The 18,780-nt window shown below is 34.1% G+C and overlaps 2 protein-coding genes across 3 annotated transcripts; one reads left to right on the top strand and one right to left on the bottom strand.

Moving 5' to 3' along the window:
• Positions 1-11: 11 nt before the first annotated feature.
• LOC132699929 (uncharacterized) lies at positions 12-8,739 on the bottom strand. Of its 2 annotated transcripts, XM_060666921.1 has the most exons (4): positions 8,575-8,739; positions 8,235-8,520; positions 4,003-4,689; positions 12-466 (listed from the first exon to the last, which is right to left on the bottom strand). In XM_060666921.1, the coding sequence occupies exons 1-4, from the start codon at positions 8,674-8,676 to the stop codon at positions 69-71; spliced, it is 1,473 nt and encodes a 490-aa protein (XP_060522904.1). In that variant the 5' UTR covers positions 8,677-8,739; the 3' UTR covers positions 12-68. The 2 variants fall into 2 exon arrangements, with proteins under 2 accessions (XP_060522904.1, XP_060522903.1); XM_060666920.1 differs by having other exon boundaries at positions 8,235-8,739.
• An 8,515-nt stretch (positions 8,740-17,254) lies between these two features.
• LOC132699648 (uncharacterized histidine-rich protein DDB_G0274557-like) lies at positions 17,255-17,669 on the top strand. The gene is made up of 2 exons (XM_060666484.1): positions 17,255-17,338; positions 17,391-17,669. The coding sequence occupies exon 2, from the start codon at positions 17,400-17,402 to the stop codon at positions 17,667-17,669; it is 270 nt and encodes an 89-aa protein (XP_060522467.1). The 5' UTR covers positions 17,255-17,338; positions 17,391-17,399.
• Positions 17,670-18,780: the final 1,111 nt, after the last annotated feature.

The raw sequence follows: 18,780 nt of genomic DNA, 5'->3' as shown, positions 1-18,780 counted from the left end.
GGTAGCAGATGAGAAAAACCATCTGATTCTTTCATGCAGTCTGCTATATTTCGAGATGCTTCAACATTTTAAAGTGACAAAGTTTTATCCAGGCGCATCAGCCTGTTGTCAAATTTAACCTCTACTTCGGAATCGGACTTGATATCCGACGATACGGATGAAACGGACGGGACGCCACTGCATCCGCTGTCGAAAGATATCAGAGATAAACTGCTGGTGTTCTCCATGTTCAAATCTTGCTTAAAGTGGATTTCAACGTCTAACTTTCGTTTAGTCCGGAACGGTTTGCTTCTGCTGTCGTTTAAAATTCTGGACCTTTCTGTATCTTGTAAAATTTCAATCACCTCGGGTCTGAGATTTCCTGTTTTCGTATAGAGGCCCATAGTGCGTAACACGTTCTCGTCGACCATTGATCTGTCTTTTTCACTGAGCTGAAGGGGATGGGTTATTGTGGGTCTGCTTTTAACTGTAACAGTAACAGATTTTGTTGTTGAAAGTGGAGTGGTTTCGGTAATATAGCCATAGTGATTTCTGGGAGGCAAATTTTATGTAGAGAGAGACGGGTATTCTTTTGTTTGTCATGCAAGTTAAACAGCAATTGCAGATTAGTGTAATAAGACGAGATAGTTCATATATTTTTGTTTGAATAACAACGTAAATTCGTGCTGTGCTTACAGTAATGTAGGGTCAAAGGCAATTGTTTTTGTATTGTATTGCGTATTATCAAAATATCACATCATCCAATATTACTAATAACTCCATTTTCGATATTGAAATAAATGAGCAAGACAAAGACAAGGATCCCCATTACTAGCCGGTCTATTCCTGTTGTAAAATTTGCCTTACTTTTCTATCATGTAGGTGCCATTTCAGTTTAGATCTAGTTAACTGTTGTAATCAATAAAACGAGTAGTTACATACACTACAAATATTGCAATTTTAGTTTACATTTTAGTCGTAGCTACTTAATATTAAACTTTCTTATTATACAAAATATTTGCAATTTCTGATATCTATTAATGTGCCTGTAGGTACAATGTGTTGCCGGGTACAAATTATTTCAATGATTTGTCCTTAAACCCTGTACACGCAATGCAATTTCTACATGTTTTATAAATTTTACAGATGAAATTCGCAGCTATTTTCTCTGCAAAATAATTTAGAATTGTTGTGCAGAAATAAGCCCGAAAATGTTTGCTTTCATAAATATATAAGTATAAACTTGATGAAAAATGTTAATAAATTAGAAATCACTAAACCACTTTCAAAAATATGGGATACAAAATACCAAGCAAAAAAGTCTTGCGATCAGGAAATCGATGTCAATCCGGTTCTTGGATTATTTTTGCGGTTTTTCTGCATCAAGAAAATTCCTAAGTTAAAGAAAAGTTCAGCTCTTCATCGTAAGTCAACCGATTCCCCATAGAATTTATTTCACTATTTCAAATGGTGCAAATACACTAAGATATATTGTACATTGATGAATACGTCAACAGAAAAAAGAAAATATCAATTTTATAATCAAAATGTATATGTATAACTATGTTTAGTTTGCAAAGTTTGCAGCACAAAACAAATAATGTAAAATATAAGTGAAATTGTTTCTTAAGCATCGCATAATAAATCTTATAGTCAGTAGCAGCATTTTTTAATGAGGAATTATTTCAGTTTTGCTTTAAATTGAGAAAGCGTGAGGTTTAAATTTAAAGTTTCATCAAGGCTCACCACTTTATTAAAACATAATTTATGACTTTTGCTTACTTACAGATAATCTACATAGAGTTCAACTAGGTTTAATTCATACGAGGTATTATAACTATCATTTGGCTTTGTGTTATCTTGGTTTATACAGCGTGTCCAAATTGTGTGGAAAAGAAATACATATATCTCATTTATTATTTGTTTTAGCAAAAAATGTTAAATACAAAAGTGATAGATAGACTAAAAGAAAAGTAAATATGTGGGAAACTAAACTTTTTTTTATGGAACACCCTGTAGGATTGTCATGGTCTATTTACTATACTGCGCTGAGTGTTTTCGGATTTATGGCTATTCTTTCGTCAAAAGTGCCCTGTGTTTAATTTTAATACTATATACTTTTGACGCCGTTTACGAAATGTCTATACCTCAAAAAATACTAAGTTTAGGTGTAGGGTATGCAATAATACAATTCCTTTTGACTCAACCTGTATAAAGAATAGAAGTATAGAAAAAATGGCTGCCCACTTGCTGGCATAATAAAATTACAGTTGTCGGATACGGCAAAAATATAGTATAGTATTAAACACAGGGCGAAACGCTCGGTATAGGCCATAACAACCCAACATTGGGTCATTGAGTATAAAAGGTAGTATCTATTAATTCCATAATATAGAGGAAGCCCATTAAAAATATATAGCTCTAATTTCACACATTTTTATGTATGACATGTATATTTTAAAATAATCTTGAATTTTTTCTTTTAGTTTTATCTATAACATTTGAATTTTAAATTTTTCTTTAAAATAATAATATATACTTTGACACACTCTTTGGACGCCCTGTATAAAGCGATGGTAATATCAATATGCCTAAAGATACAAAACCATTTCTGCATGAGGCTTTTGATGATATTTTCACCATAGTACTCTTTACTGTGTTTTAAACAAAGTGTACATAAGCTTTAAAACTTTGAGACCGTTCCCTCAAATTTTGAACTTTGAATTTACTAAACTAAATGGGATATTTCCAGGTTAGTTGATAATCCAGTTTTGTTCCTAAGAAACAAGTACTTTCTACATTTGCAGTAGGTTTCTCCTGGGTCCTAACTAAAAGGCTTTCTGTCACAAAATTGCGACTTGTGTTACTTCTGAGTTAGACTTTACAATTGAATCGTCAGCATAATTGGCTGGTAACTTTATTGCTTCCAGTTTCTTAGGTAAATCGTTTACCTAGTTACTAAATAAAGTGAGAGAAACTTTGGGTAGTGCCCCTCCGTACATTTACGTACAATTAACCATTGATGTGAAATTTCTCCAACTTCGATATTCTGCTGGAGCTTTACGAACACCCCATTTCATTTTTGTTTTTATTACTAAGTATTTTACGAATGTGTAATGTTGGATGAGTAATAAATGAAGTTATTATTTTGAAAATAGGTCGGAAGTCTTTTATTATAGCAGGTCTCAAACATTTTTGTAAACGGCTACCATTTTTGGAACTTTAAAAGCATGATATAGAAGATTAAAAGGTAGGCACTTTAAAAATAATAACAATAAACATGAACAATTTACGTACTGAAAATTTAGGGATTGAAATTTAACTAAGGAAATTGAAAACTTGAAATATATCAAAATTCGAATAAAACATTTGCTTAAAAAACTATGTTTCAATGTAAATTGGTTTTAGAGAACACAAAAGGTAGTATATATTTCTCTCGTTAGTTTACTGCGGATTATGGATTTTTCTTACATACAATGCGTCTAACATAAGGACGCTTTTGTGGCCCCATGTTATAAATGCATCATGCAATATGGCACCTATAAGAAAATCTAAAAATCTATATAGTATTTCATAAACAAGTGAGAAAATTCTGTTTCCCTTTATCATACATTTCTTAAAAAAGTGTCCTGATAATGTACTAATTCCGAGATCATGTTTGATGTATTTTGGCCTCTATGAAAAAAAAAATAGAAAATCCAAGTTTTTATATTTTTTTCGAAAGCCCCATATTTCCTATGGTTTCCGATAACTATCCTTAAATTGGATACACTGTTATTATAGGCGAAAAATTTGTTATATAGTTTATTATGAAGTCTAAACCTAAACAACCTCTGACAACAAAAATCCTTGAAAATAATGTCTTCCGTATACTACTTTTTTAACAGCAATTTTTATTTGATAGCACGTAGAAATTGCATCATATCTACAGAGTTTTTAACTTTTTCGCATTTCAATTAATGCGTAATTCGTTTATAAGTCAATTATTTTAAAGTTGTCTTTTTCTAAAGCCCCCTTACTTACCATCGTATTCAATTTCCCACATCGACTTGTTCAACAGATTTGGAAATGAGTACCTCGTTCGGCACTTATTGTCTATGTCATTCGTCGGCTCATATTCAACATCGTTTAACATCTCGCTATCGACCGAGTTCTCAATATAGCTCGGGCGGTCGCCCAAGTGAAGATTTTCTTGCGAAATCTTATGGAACATTAAGTTTATTTTCTTAGGACTGAACGCCTTTTGAATGCCGTTAAGCGACTTGGACTGTTTCGGGCCGCCTTTTAAGTTGAAATTGGTCGTGCTGGGGTGTACGTATTTAGGTAAACGATTTTCAAAAACCACTTGGGCCGGAGGATCTTTCGGCACCTTTTTCATCGAGTATTCCATGAGGTTCAGTTTTTCCGGCGGAATGTCCGTGATCTTAATATCGGTGAACTCGAAATCGCTCGACATGCGGCTCGGCAAAATTTGTTCGAGTTCCTGGTGGACTTGTCTCTGAAATATTTGCAATATCCTTTTCCTGTTTTGCAACAGATTCGGACCTTGCGTCGGCGCTTTTTCGTTCTTCATCAAAATAAACGTCTCGGAACTTTTTGCGGACACGTTGGTTTCGGCGACGTGACGTTGGTTTTCATCCACGCCCGAATTTATCGTTAAGGGCTTAACGGGCGAACCGATGGAACCATCGTGGTCATTTTCCGAATGGACTGAAATCAACATACAAAAGCGCAGTACAAGTATCATGCTATAGTGGGCGATAAAATGTGGGAAACGTATAACAGCTTAGAAAATAATATGGCAAGTTCCTACAAAATTTTTTGTTGCAAATCCTACGGAGATGTGGGCCCCTAAAGTGAAAATATCCCACAATGTTAAAGAACTAGGCTTAGTAACAACAGAAGAAAACTTCATTTTAGTCTAGGCTGTTATTTTGCCAGATTGTTAATCATCTGATCATCTCATTATTTTAATAACAAAATCACTGTTCGAAATGATGTTCATTATCTAAATCTGCGCAAATGGACATTACCTAAAAACAAAACATAAAAACCAATAATAAAATTTTTCCGGTCTATCACACAGGAAGGTATGCACTTGGCCTTGCCGAGGAGCCTGGTCTGGAAATGTGCGCGGGGAGATTCTACATGCCATTCTACAGACGAAGGCAGGAAGAAATGGTCCTGACGAGATACCGATCGAACTTCTTAAAATTATAGAGGAAGACACAATTATGATCCTCGTAAATCTCTTTAATATCATATACTCAACTGCACTTATTCCAAGACAGTGGCTTTCATCTACATTTATAACGTTACCTAAGAATGTTCCGATCATCGAACAATAGCCCTTATGAGTCACCCTTTGAGGGTTTTTTTAAGAATTGTTCATTATTCATTTTGAAAAGGCGTTTGATAAGGTTCAACAAAAAAACTTATAGAAATGTTAAAGAATATGAACATTGATAGTCGGGACATCAGAATCATTGCGACTCTTTACTGGAACCAAATAGCTAGAGTCAGAATTGAAGATCAGCTTATTGATGAAGTGGAGATTCTGCGAGGCGTGCATCAGGGCTGTATTATGTCTCCGCTACTCTTTAACGTAATAGTCAGGCAATTTTCAGTGAAGCTATGGATGAAGGACAGGAGGGTGTTGCCATAAACGGCAGATTTTAAACAACTTAAATTATGCGGACGACAACATTATAGTTACAGACAAGCTTGAAGATCTGCAAATCCTGCTGCGGAGGGTAAATGATACATGTGAAAGATATGGACTAAACATGAACCTTAAGAAAACTAAGTACATGATTAACTTTTCAAATAAACTTCCACAGGCTCCTGCAATATTTTTTAAAAAACTTCTGGATTCCTCCTGCGTCGGTTTTTGCTGAGTCGAAATTGCTGACGTTTCGTCAATCATCCTGAAACAGTTTCAGTCAAGCTCTGAAGAAGCCAACAGTAATGTTGAAAATCTCATGGGCCGACACGGTTTCCAATCTGGAACTGCTACCTAGAACCCAGAAACAGGAGGAAATAATAAACTCTCTAAAAAGAAGCACATTGGAATACGTTAGCCACGTGATCAGAGGATGATGTGCGATGCTACAGAACATTATGGAAGGAAAGATCAAAGGTAAGAGTCAACGGAGAAGAAGAACCTCTTGGCTCAAAAACTTAAGGGAATGGTTTGGAATTACATAAAACCAACTATTCAGAGCATCTGTTAACAGGATTAAACAAGATTAGGATAGCCACGACAACAACCTCCGTTAGGAGAAGGAACGAGAAGTACGAGTAGTGTCGACACCATAGAAATGTGTAAATCATTTGCACTTTGTGTTACAATTTATATGTTCAAACTGTGAGACGGAGAAATTTCGACGATGGAGTAGAAGAGAGTAACGAATCGAAAAGGAAATGTCATTTGAATATGTGGTGCAAGAGAATCGTTTCACGAGTATATGAAGGTAAAATTTAAATGTTCTTTATATTTTGATCTGCCTTATCGGACAATTGCATATACTGTTTCTACATATTTAAATTAAAAAAAAAACTATACTGTAACATCTCTGAAACTTTAATATAGAAAATAAAAAAAATCGACAATACTTTATATATTTTACTGCAAAATTTGTTCGCAAGTCTTCTAAAAACGCCAGAGGGCATAGAAGCTGCCATTGGGAGGACAGTGGAGTTAACTGGTATTCCAAGGTCAACCTCGCGCCGATTGCTTGATAATGATTCCCTAGAAAGGAAGAATCGATGTGACAAAGGCATAATGTTGATGTTTAGGAATGGTTATGCGGAGTGGATTCGCAGGAAAGTGAATGCGATGTCTGAGAATAATCAGATTCCGTCACTTGAATCATTGCAACAGAAATTAAGAGAAAATGGTCGATTTACTTGCAGTCCTGAAACATTGCACCGATTTTTGCACAGAATCGGATTTAGGTATAACGATATTGACAAGCGTGGTAGCATTAAAAAGACCCAACGATTGGTGGAATGGAGACAACAATATTTAAGTCACTGTCATCAATTTCGTGTAGAAAAACGAAATATACGCGGTGTGTTTAAAAAGTAAGTTGACTTTTAAGTTTTATCAAATAGTACTTTGTTTATCAAAATTAATGTTTTCCTCGTCAAAGTAGTCTCGTCCGGATATAATACACTTATGACAACGTATTTCCAATATTAAAGGCGCTTCTAGCAAGCACTTTCTGTTACTGCCTCGAAACCTACACGAGTTTCTTGAGTTTTTGGGAACAGGAAAAAGTCGCAGGGGGTCATATCCGGTTAATATGGTGGCTGAGTCATAACTACATACCCATGATTCGTCACTTTTTGAGTATGTCAGGATGATCATTGACGTCGTTTAACAGCGATTCTCCTTCTACGGTCCTTTTGCTGCTACCCTATTCATGTCCAAAAATTCGCAAAAAATTGCATGGCATCAGCCAATAGAGATTCCCATGTCTTCAGCCACTTCTTTAATAGTGATTCGACGATATTTCAATACCAGAGCGAGGTTCGTCATCGGCGTCTTCTCGGCCATCTTGGAACAGCTTGTGCCACTTATAAACATTTTTTTTTTGCTCAAAGTAGATTCAACATATGCCGTTGTCAATATTTGAAGTGTTTTGCAGCACTGTATTCCGAGCTCAACACGTCTAAGGCATGTCTCATAAAAAAAGTAAACCTGCAAACTCGCTGAAACTGAACATCGAAGATCGAATGTTTGCCCAATTTCAAAAGTCACTTTACTTTTTGAACACACCTCGTATATGATTTAGACGAGACTTGATTCGACACCCATGACACCATAAAGAAAGTGTGGCAAAATTCTTCATCAAACTGCATTTTGTATGTACCGATATCTAGAGGACAACGAATATCCATTTTATACTGTGACGCGAGGGCAGGCTGGGTGTCAAACGTTTTCCTACTTGCAGTAAAAAATTTTAAACACTGCTCATTTGACTACTAGGGGTTCAGAATGTGTCTCCTTTGAGCGTTCCTAATGGCTTGATATACCTAGAATTTTTGCATATTTTTATGTGCTAATTGAAATAACAAGTTTACTTTACCCACCTACCAAAATTTTCTCGTGAACATGCAAATATCATATTATTATGTTATATTATAGGAATGAGACTATGGACCCAATCAGGTCCCTTACTTGGATTAGGCAAGTTTATAACAGCCGTGCACATATACCTAAGCCAATTATTGCTTATAGATCTACTTACAACTATCTAGAGAAATTCCTGTGTTGTCTGATCTTTTAGCACTACACCCGCGGATACTTTTTAAACTATACTCTTGGTTGGAGTCGTTAGTTATATCCAACAATTCGCTTGAACATTGCCCGTTTTGCAGGAACTGCTTGCACACGCCGTAACAATTCGGAATCTTCGGCATCAAAAATAAATCTTTGGGAACGGAATCACCACACTCCCGAAAATTGTCTATCAACATTTTGTTCACAGCTTCGTGACAATTATTCAGAAATCGCAACGCCTTCATGTAGTGAAACTTAAATTCCTTGGCGTTAAGCTGAGAAACGCTGCAGCAACATTCTTTACAGACCAGTTCGTTCTCCGTCTGAGTGAAAGAGCATTTCCTTTTTGGCATTGATCTACTCACTTTTCTCGGTATGTAATTTAGGGGATGCTTTTTCGACTGCTGCATGGTCGATCATTACAATTTGGTGTAAAATTATTACGGCTTGAACGTGTATGTACTTAAAGTGACTTAAGGTGACGTCAATTTAAAAATTTCAGTCAAAATTTATACGAAGCGGACGGTAAATGGCGTTGCCGCACTTGTTTTTGAAAAACCAAAAAAAAAATGAGAAAAAAATTGTTTGTCGATATTAAAACGGAAAATTAGTTACAAACAGAATAATCGGTGTCCTCCACAACTTTATTTATGTTTCTTCCTTAATTGTTGTATTTCAAATATTTGTATCCTAACAAATGATAAAGTTTATTTTAATATTTTGTATTCTGCGAATGAGCTCATAAAAATTGTATTACTACGTTATTCTTCTGTTAATCAGAGATGTGTTAGTGTATTTAAAAAAATATTTCTTTCTTATGACAGTATGTATATTTCCTGGAAATAATTTATACTTAATGCTTAATGTTTGCCTCCAACCTCCTTATACATTACAATTGCATTTTGTCGCTGGTAGATATTAAAACAGGGGCGTCGAAAGCTGTTTTCTTGACTTGATGACACACAGCTCTATTATATTAAATTTGTATTGTATTGTATTTGATTAAAATTTGTAACTATTGCAAATAATCTGGGGCTTGTATTGGATACTCAGAATCAGTTTAAGGAACATTTAAAATCTATTTTCAGAAAAACCTACTGCTCACTAAAGGTGCTTTATAACAGGCATGTAATAGGCAAAAGTTTGAGTCTGAGTCACTTGTCTTGTCTAACTTTAGTTATTGTGATTTTGCTACGGTGTTTGCTTGGATCATGAGAGTCGAATCCGAAGACAAAGAGTTCAAAGCTCATGTCTGCGTTTTGTCTATGGGATCCGAAAATTTGATCATATTTCTCATCTTTAAAGAAATATAAATTGGCTGAGAATGGATGCACGTGGAGAGCTACATTTTAGTCGTTTTTTAATTAAGTACTATTAAACTTGCAATGCGCCACCATCGGACAGCCATGTTTCGTAGTTCTTTTTTTATAATGCAGTGCGTTGTTGCAATTTAAGCTAACAATATATGACGTGATATGACGCAATAGGAAAGTGGTATCAAATGACAGGAAAACGTGTGACTCAATGCCGCGAATCGTTGCGTAAAGTTTCAAATACTTGCTAACATATTGCGATACTTCGCAGAATTCGAAACTGGTTTAAAAATAGATCCAGATAAAGGAAACATTCGCGGACATAAAATTAGCATAACATTTGTTTGTGATTACTACATCGGTAATTTAGTTCCAAACAGAACAACTTAATTCAAAAAAGAAGAATGTTCAGCAAATTTATTAATTTTTTTGATTAATTCTATTCATTTATTTATATTCTAACAATAATAACAATTCATTGTTAAAAAAAAATCTACATAAATAAATATTTACCTAATATTTTATTCTGCATATTAAATTGTGCTTGAAAAAAATCTACTAGTTATTACTATCTTAAACTTCCGTTAATACTGGAAGCGTTAAATAATTTTTGTATTTCAAATGATTACATTTTTCTTATGATAATTATATGTACATTTCCTAGAAATAATTTATTCTTAATGCTTGCCGCCATTCTCGGTAAAATTACAACTGCATTTCGTCACTTAAAACGCGTGCCAAGACCTGTTTTTTTTTTCACTGGATCTACTTATTCTTTCAATTATAATATCGTCTTATGGTCTAGTCCTAATGTGCTGAGAAATGTGGTCTACAGAACCTACCCATAAGTATAAACACGAATTTCTATTCATTGTGAATATGGGCAAAAATGTCCGACTCATGCAAGAAGTATTTTAAGTATCATAAGCGCAACTTAGAACAATGTATGGAATTAAGATCCTGTAATAAGAAGAGTTATTTAAAATGTGTAGTAATCGGATATTTAAGAAATATATAATTGGCCATAAAAAACTGATATATCCAAATAAATAAATAAAATAAATAAATAAATAAAACAATCAAATATTAAACGATAAGAGGTTTTACCTCACCTACACTATTTATAGGGTGTCCCATAAGTAATAGTATATGCCAAAATAGGAAATTCCTTAGGTAAAAATATTACGATTTATTTAAATTTACCTTAGTCCGATAGTAACCGATATGCAGGGTGTAAAAGTGGCAATTTTATTTTTGATTTTTTAAAATAATTCCTGAAATAATCAAGCTTTTTGCACAAAATTTCAATTTTCAAATCGCATTTTTTTGATATGAGAAATCCATTTTCATGAATAATTTTGGAGCAAATTGTAGAGGGCGCTACGTATGGCACTTTTCGTGCATTTGATAATGCCCAACTTCTTTTGCGTCTTAGTGGCAAAATCTTTTAGAGGGTGATTATTAGCCAGATTGGAATTTGTTCTTTTTTGTCGAGTCCGGCAAAAAAGTCGACTTAATGTTTTCAAATAACAATAATTTATAGATGAAGCAACATTTACCAGCAAAGATGTCTTTAACTTGAGAAGGAAGCATGCCTGGGATCGAGAAATTTCCCGTTTGACAACTGAACGTCATTTCCTACAGGAATTTAAAATAAACGTTTGGTGCGGAATAATTGATAATTACATGTCAGGACCTATCTAACTGCCATCTAATTCAAACGGCCAGCTAAACCTTGTCAATTTTTTGTAAACTCAATTCGCCGATTGTCATGGAAGGTGGCGCTCTAGTGCTCGAGACACGTTAGAGAATACCTTAATAATCAATTTCCTTATCGTTGGACTGGTCTTGGCAGTCAAGCACGTTGGTCGCCTAGGAGTCCAGAGTGTATGAAGTCACTAGTGTATGAAGAAGTAGTTCAAAATAGAGATAAATTGTGGCACAGCCAAGAATTATTCTTTAAAATCTTTTAATAAACAGTTATTGCCGACTATAATTTTTTTTAAGAATAGTTTTTGTATTTTACTTTAGTTTAAAATTAAATTTGTATTTCCATAAAAAAAATTTCATTAGCTTAGAGGTTTTTTGATTTTCTTGCCGTAAAAATCTCAAAATAAATAATATTAAGAGCGATGTTAAGGTCTGTACTACCATACTAGTTCAGTTATGTGCACTGCCTAGGTTATTTTAAAATGTTGGCAAAAAAAAATGAAATTTTAAATATGACTTATTGATGTAGTGAAAATTTCAAACCCAAATTTCTCGAAAATGGTGACTCGGTTTGCAATTTAAAAGGTATACTTATTTTGTGTAAAAAGCTGTAAGAAGTGATATTTTTATTACAAATTTGCATGCAAAAAACTTAGGAAGTATCAAATGCATTAAAAGTACCATACAATTTGCCCCAAAATTATTTGCGAAAGTGGATTTCTAATTTTAAAAAACCAGATTTAATTATTTAAAAAAAAATCAAAAATAAAATTCTACCTTTGACACTCTGAGTTTCGGAAAATATCAAATTTTAGACTAAGGCAAGTTTCGTTAAATCGTATTTTTTTAAATCTAAAGAATCTCCTATTTTGCCATGTGGTATAAAGTATCTGTGAACCAACAGCGTTGGAGACTCATGATATGACGCTTAAAACTTTTTGTAGACAGAAGTGTGTGTAACATCTTGGAGATGCGAATCACGTATCCGCCGTATCCAGTATTATGTATTATTTTTTGAAGAAATTGAAGAAGCCAACGATTTTCTTTCACAATTGCATTAATAAAGCTTGTTTAAAATATAATACTTTAGCCATCCAAGGTCGATCGGCCTGCTCGTGGAAGTATTTAAAAGCTTAAAAATAGATATGGCGCAGTAGGAACTTGGATACTTATCAAATTACGAGAAAACGTGTGACTCAATACCGCGAAATGTTGCGCAACGTTTCAAATACTTGCTAACATATTGCGATACTTCGCAGTATTCGAAACTAGTCCAAAAATAGAGATGACGCACTGGAAATAAATACTTCCAAAACAACTAGCGCGGCGAAGCGCAGAGAAACAAGCGAGATAAAGGAAACACTACACGGCTTTATTATTTAAACATTTCCCGGGAAATAGTAAAAAAATCCAGACCAATGCATTTTGGGGTCTTATTGTTTGGGATTGTTTGTGCCTTTTTATTGGAAATCATTCAATATTACAAATATCAAGCAAAAATTTAACAGCCTCTGTTTCGTAAGTTAAAAATTGGGAGAGATTTTGCTATATATATTAGTACCTAAAATAATTCTTATTAGTCCTGAAGAAGGCAATAAAGTTGCCGGAACATCGACCATTTAAGAAATTGATAAACGCAGCAAATGTATTTTAGAAATTGTATATTATGCAAGTTTGACAAACTACACTTTGGTAATACACGAGTTGCATTTTCTACTTTTTACGCGACGATTAGTTTTTCTATACATTCACTGAGTTACGTACTGACGTAGTAAAGTGATCCTTTCCGCAAGCCTGATCAGTAGGGAGCAGAAAAACTTTATTTTCGGTATTGGGCACATAAACTACCATGTTAGTTGCAGCGTGTAGGGATGACTTTAAGAGTTCCATATCGCCAAGGACAAATTCACTGAATTGAATTCGATGTGGATAATTTCAAAGGGATTTGCAGGGAACATAATATAATTAGATCAATGATGAAAAACTTTTTTGAATTATTATAATAAATATATTAATATAATAAAATAATTCGCATGGGAAAACCACAGTGTGCCAATTTTGCAGTCATTATGTTGCACAGCGTGTAAATGCAACCAAACTTACCTAGCTCGCTTCATTGTTGAGATATAGAACGAAATGTAAAATGATATGTTTTGAGACCTCCCCTCCCCAATCCCCTTAATACAACTAAAAGAAAAGGATAAAACTGAGAAGAAGAAGTCCTACCCACCTACCTTATAAATGAGACATAGCTTGTTTTCATGTTTTTAAAAATAAAAGTTGAATATAACTATTCCGGAAAATAATGCTGAAATTTAATTTTTTAGGAGTACTACTTTTTTTTATATTTTCACATATCCTGGCAAATTACTTTTCTAATTTCTAGTCTTATAATCGCTGCAGTTTATTTATTCAAAAATTATGAATAGTATTAGCAGTTTTATAGAGTGTGTTATTTTATGTTTTTTAATAATCTCTATAAAGCTTCTTAAAGCCTAACTTTTACTATATCTGTCCCGAGAAAAGGTAACCAAATAAAGCCAATTTAATAAATTTTGACTTCTTTAAAAGCTCAAAGTCGATGTTTATAATAAAGAAAAGAAGGAGGTTGATGAAATTGACCTGTTGGCTAGTGTTAATGTAATGCTTAAATCTTTCTGTAGACATTACATTACAGACAAAAGTATGTGTAACTAAGACGCGGATGCAAACGATACTAAAAAAAGTCAGCTTTGTTCATCTTGGAGATGACGAACCGCCAATGCGCATTTGACATTAGTTTTACAAAAGAGTAATAATGTATGTTCCATCATACGTTTCGATGAATCATATGTAAGTAGTGCTGGAATAATCAATATAATACTAGTTTTCAAATTGGTGTCTTGAAATACTACACCTTAGAACAAGTTCTTCCGGCACATTTAAACGCCTTCTATTTACAATAGGACAGCTCCGGTAAGGAGTTATTTAGACGAAAACTTCCCACAACGATCAAAATGTACCAAAAAGTAGCGCGGTGTTGCAAAAAGTATCTCATATTGTATCTCATTCAAAATTGATCATGTGGGCATATTAATTTTCAAGATTAACGCCCCCATGTTTTGTAATATCTATTTTTGGAATGTACTAAACAAAGCTTAATCGCATTATTTAGATCCAGAAAGTACGATGTTAAAGTATGACTCAATCTTTATCAAGCATCGTCCAAAAACGAATGTCGAATATAGCCATCTATACAATTCAACTCAGTGGTCTACCGCGCATACTGCGGAATTGCATATAAAGTGGAACGCCTCGCACTCATTTCGCAGAATACTTTCCATCCTGTTAAAGACGATGTGCAGATACGCCGATTGTCACCGAGGTGGTCCTTTCGCACATCACCCTCATTGGTCTCCACCCTCGCCACCCCAATGCGGACGTCACCCTTGGTCGGAATTCTCCATGTGGCCAGGACGTCACCATCATTGTCAACATGATCAAAAAGATAACGAGGGAAATTTTTGTGACCATCGTCGCGATCATAGAGGTGACCACGAACATCACCTCTTCGGAAGGCACGGTAGACATTCATCCCCTTTTGGGGGACACCACAGACATGGCAGACATCGATCACCATTCCGAAGGCACGGATCGCCGTTTGGCAGGCGCGGGTCGCCATGCGAAAGACACGGGTCACCATTTCGAAGGCGCGGATCGCCATTTGGAAGACGTGATCCTCAAGTTGAGGGTCACAGATTTGGATTTGGTCGTTGGAGATTTTCACCGGAACGAGGTTGCTCTCACCGTCGAGACGTAGGATCGGAATTGCCGAAATGTTGCAGGGGTGACAGCAGGAATTGCGGCGACGCCGGTGCTGGAACGTCGGGCGGAAATCAACTTCACAAACGCGGGAGATCGTCATCTTATCCTTAGTATACGCATCTATATTTCTTTTAGTTGTAAGTTTTTATAAGAAAATTGAAAATTAGCTTAGTTAATAATACGAGATTTAACCTAGGTCATAAGTTTTTCATATAGACCCAAAGATATGTCGAAAAAAAGGGATATGTATTATGCGATACGTTTAATCAAAATACAGTATGTTACGCTTAAGCTGTAGACAACAGAATTTTACAAGTGTAGTTAATAATTGTTATTACTAACTAATATTTTTTGCACGAGACTTATAGATCTGTTTAATGCATTATAATATTATCATAATTATTCATAATTAAAGGTTGGCGTTAAAATATTAAATATCTAGAAATGACCTCTAACACTTTTATGTTATTTGTTTGTTAGGTCACTTATGAAAAGACCAAAATCTGTTATCACTTCGAAGTTTTACAGTGCTTTTGTAAATTTAATATAGTATTGTAATGTGTATATAATCCAAATAGATAATAAATAATTAATTGTATCAAAAACGATAGTCGTTTTTTTCACATGTTTCCCCTTTTTACAAAAAAATTAAAAATCAGCGCCACTGCTATTTATAGGAACAAAAAGTTGATGATTAACTCAAGGAGAATTAAAAAGACAATTTTCTAAATCAGAAACCACAAAACAACTATCTACCTATCGGAATTTTTTTTAACGGAATGGGTAGGTTCGGAATTCGAAAGGTACATTCAATGGAAATAAGCCCCCAAAATATATATTCAAATTATTTTTATTTCTTATTAAGTTCTGGACATTTTGATTTTAAAAATCTTGGCGTATTGGCCTTTCCAGAAATTGGTTTGTTTTTTTTAGACAGCAGTTTGTTAGAAGGCTTTATTAATTGCATTGAAATTTAATGCCACAAAATTTATAATAAAATACAATTTTTATTTTTGTTATCAAAAATTGTTTTTAAAATTCAAAAAATATAACCGAGGAGCTATACACGCAATGCCCTTCGTGTATAGTTGTAGTATAATGTAGACTCGGCGAATGCACCAAAAAAGAGACAAATGCTACTATTATAATCTGACGGAGATTTGGGTTAATTAATTATAATTATTGACTTTTTTCATATTTAGGCATGTCTATTAAACAAGCTTCAAATAAAATATCTGTTTCGAAATAAAGATGATTATAAAATATGATTTGTGATTTTTTACACCTGATATTTTTATTTAACAAATGTATCTCCTAACAATCACAGCAGCAAAAGACACCTTTGTAGACTTGCAAAAAATTATCTTTTTGCAAATTCTGCCAAAATATAAGAAATGATATTCACATGTCCTCATTTAATATTGTGCTAAGTAACCTTATGGTAAGTCAAGAAGCTGGAGTTGTACATGGACAAAAAACCTTCTTTTTATTTACATATATTTCTTATAAATTTTGCAGAATGCTCGTGTACGATATGTAATGAATCTATCAAGGGGATAGTGTCATATTATATATGTTTTTGAGCATAAAATGGCTAGAGACGATATATTTATATGGGGTGTCAGTTGCATAAAAAAGTCAAAATAACCCAGTCACTTGGCAGCACTAATATTTCACCGAAGTGATGCACTCTGAGTGACGATTCGTTTTAGTGGTGTCGTATAGAACTTACAGCACCGAATATAATTTTTATTGATTGATATAAACATATACTGTCTGAAAAATTTTGCATCCGATAGATCATTGACTCTATAGTGACTCTATCATGAACTTTTTTTGTACCAGTTTATGTGATAAGTTACTTTGTAGTTGTGATTCTAAAGAATTTTATAATTTTGTTACTGAGCTTTGTATTTTTTTAAATATTATTATCATAGGTTTCTCGAGGAACTTTCATTTGAAAGTTTTGCTAGTATCTCGAATTTTTTAATTTGTTCTTAATACAGGTTTTTCACCACACAAAAGCAACTGTGTAGAACTTTCATTAATTCTACTGTGTACCTTCTTTATTAAGTATTTCTTTGAATGTGTGATTAAAGTTTTCGGCAAAAGATTGGAATTGAGATAAGCCAAAGTAGATAACAAGATTATTTCCATTTAAACACACGAACCAGCGAGTTTAATAAATCAAGTGCCAAGGTGTTGTTGGTGGAAGGTTGCGTGGTTGAGCGATAGATATCAAAAGGTAATACCGATTAAACATATATAAAAACACTGGTTTAATTTTTTTTTTGCAGCGAGAAACTATGCACGGAGGACCACCCCCACCACACGACCACGGACCGCCAAGAGCACCTTCTCTAGGTCGACTGATTGTGGGCGAATTGGTCCACCATTTACTCGAACCGCATCAACAGCATCACCACCATCACCATCATCATCCGCCTCCACCGCCGCCTCACTACGGGCCACCGCCACCGCCGTATTACCAGCATCCGCCTCCGCACGGGTTTCCGCCTTGCAACCACCATTATTTCACCCACGGGTGTCATCATTGCCACGGATGGAGATGGTAGATGACATCATAATTGTTTATTTATATATAGTGACGATGTTTTGCGCGTCATTTGCTATGTGCGCTTTATATGCTGATAGGATATCTTAAGTGCTTTATTTTTGTAGCTTATTCGTTGTAATATATTTATCTATTAAGTACATTCGATGCTTGATTAAGCACAAAGTACAACTTGGTGCTCGTCATTAACAACGACAAATTGAGACATCTAGTACCAGCTCCCCCCCCCCCCCAATCTTATTCCTAAAAATGTTCAGTTCTTGTTTCTGTGGTATTTAATACTTCCTAACATTCCTAACATTCGACTCCTAAACAAAGCATACATAAATTAAAAAAAAAATCCTCCCTCTCCTGCATAGAATTTAATTCCCTTTTAACATAATATGATTTCAGGGCTAGGAGAAAGATTTTTTTTTAAATAAAATTTACGTAACACTAAGGATTTCTAACTTAATTCACAATAGTTTACCACCACAGACAAGAAATGTCAACTTTTAATTGACGTATATTTTTCAAAAAATTCAGAATAAACCAGTAAGTAGGGGAGAGTATAATTATTGAACTGAGATGACTTACTGAAAATCCATTTATCACAATTAAATTAGAACAAAAAAATGTTCACATTTTTACAGTTACTTATTGGTTTACGACAGCTATTTCAATATATGACAATATTCCGACATCTATAGTAATAATAGATTCATAATTAGGTAATAGAGCCTTGTAGGGTTATAAATTTAAATTAGATAATTTAAATCCAATCATTTTATTAATCTCCATGGCTATCAACAAATTAAGTTTTTTGCTTTTTAATTGATTATGTAGAATCTCAAAATTATCGTCAAACTTGTGCAGTTCTGAATTTAAAGGAAATACATAGTTAGATTCCGAAATTTTATTTTTATGCGCTCTTTTATGTTCGTTAATGCGTTTCTTAAATGTTTCACCTGTTTGTTCTGTATACATTTTAAGACGTGATCCTCATTTTATCTTGTAGGCTCCGGATTGCTGAGTTTTTCATAAATTGTTTGAATTCTGGATTATCCCATGGACTTAGTTCCATAGAATTTGATTTATTAGATCTTAAAATCTGAACTGATATTTGATATACA

This window comes from Cylas formicarius, unplaced genomic scaffold (assembly GCF_029955315.1).
Source record: "Cylas formicarius isolate icCylForm1 unplaced genomic scaffold, icCylForm1.1 PGA_scaffold_3__17_contigs__length_32017465, whole genome shotgun sequence".
Classification (NCBI taxonomy): Eukaryota; Metazoa; Arthropoda; class Insecta; order Coleoptera; family Brentidae; genus Cylas; species Cylas formicarius.
Note: the sequence above shows the minus strand (reverse complement) of the source record. Positions and strands in the feature narration are given on the sequence as shown.

What these genes read in the sequence shown, in the direction of transcription:
- LOC132699929 (XM_060666920.1), bottom strand. Translation starts at nt 8,676, where the DNA reads ATGCAGCAGTCGAAAAAGCATCCCCTAAATTACATACCGAGAAAAGTG. An exon ending in AGGAATTTCTCTAGATAGTT is followed by an intron (nt 4,690 to 8,234) that starts GTAAGTAGATCT and finishes TGTTGATTTCAG; the next exon opens with TCCATTCGGAAAATGACCAC. An exon ending in GTGGGAAATTGAATACGATG is followed by an intron (nt 467 to 4,002) that starts GTAAGTAAGGGG and finishes TTACTGTTACAG; the next exon opens with TTAAAAGCAGACCCACAATA.
- LOC132699648 (XM_060666484.1), top strand. Translation starts at nt 17,400, where the DNA reads ATGCACGGAGGACCACCCCCACCACACGACCACGGACCGCCAAGAGCA.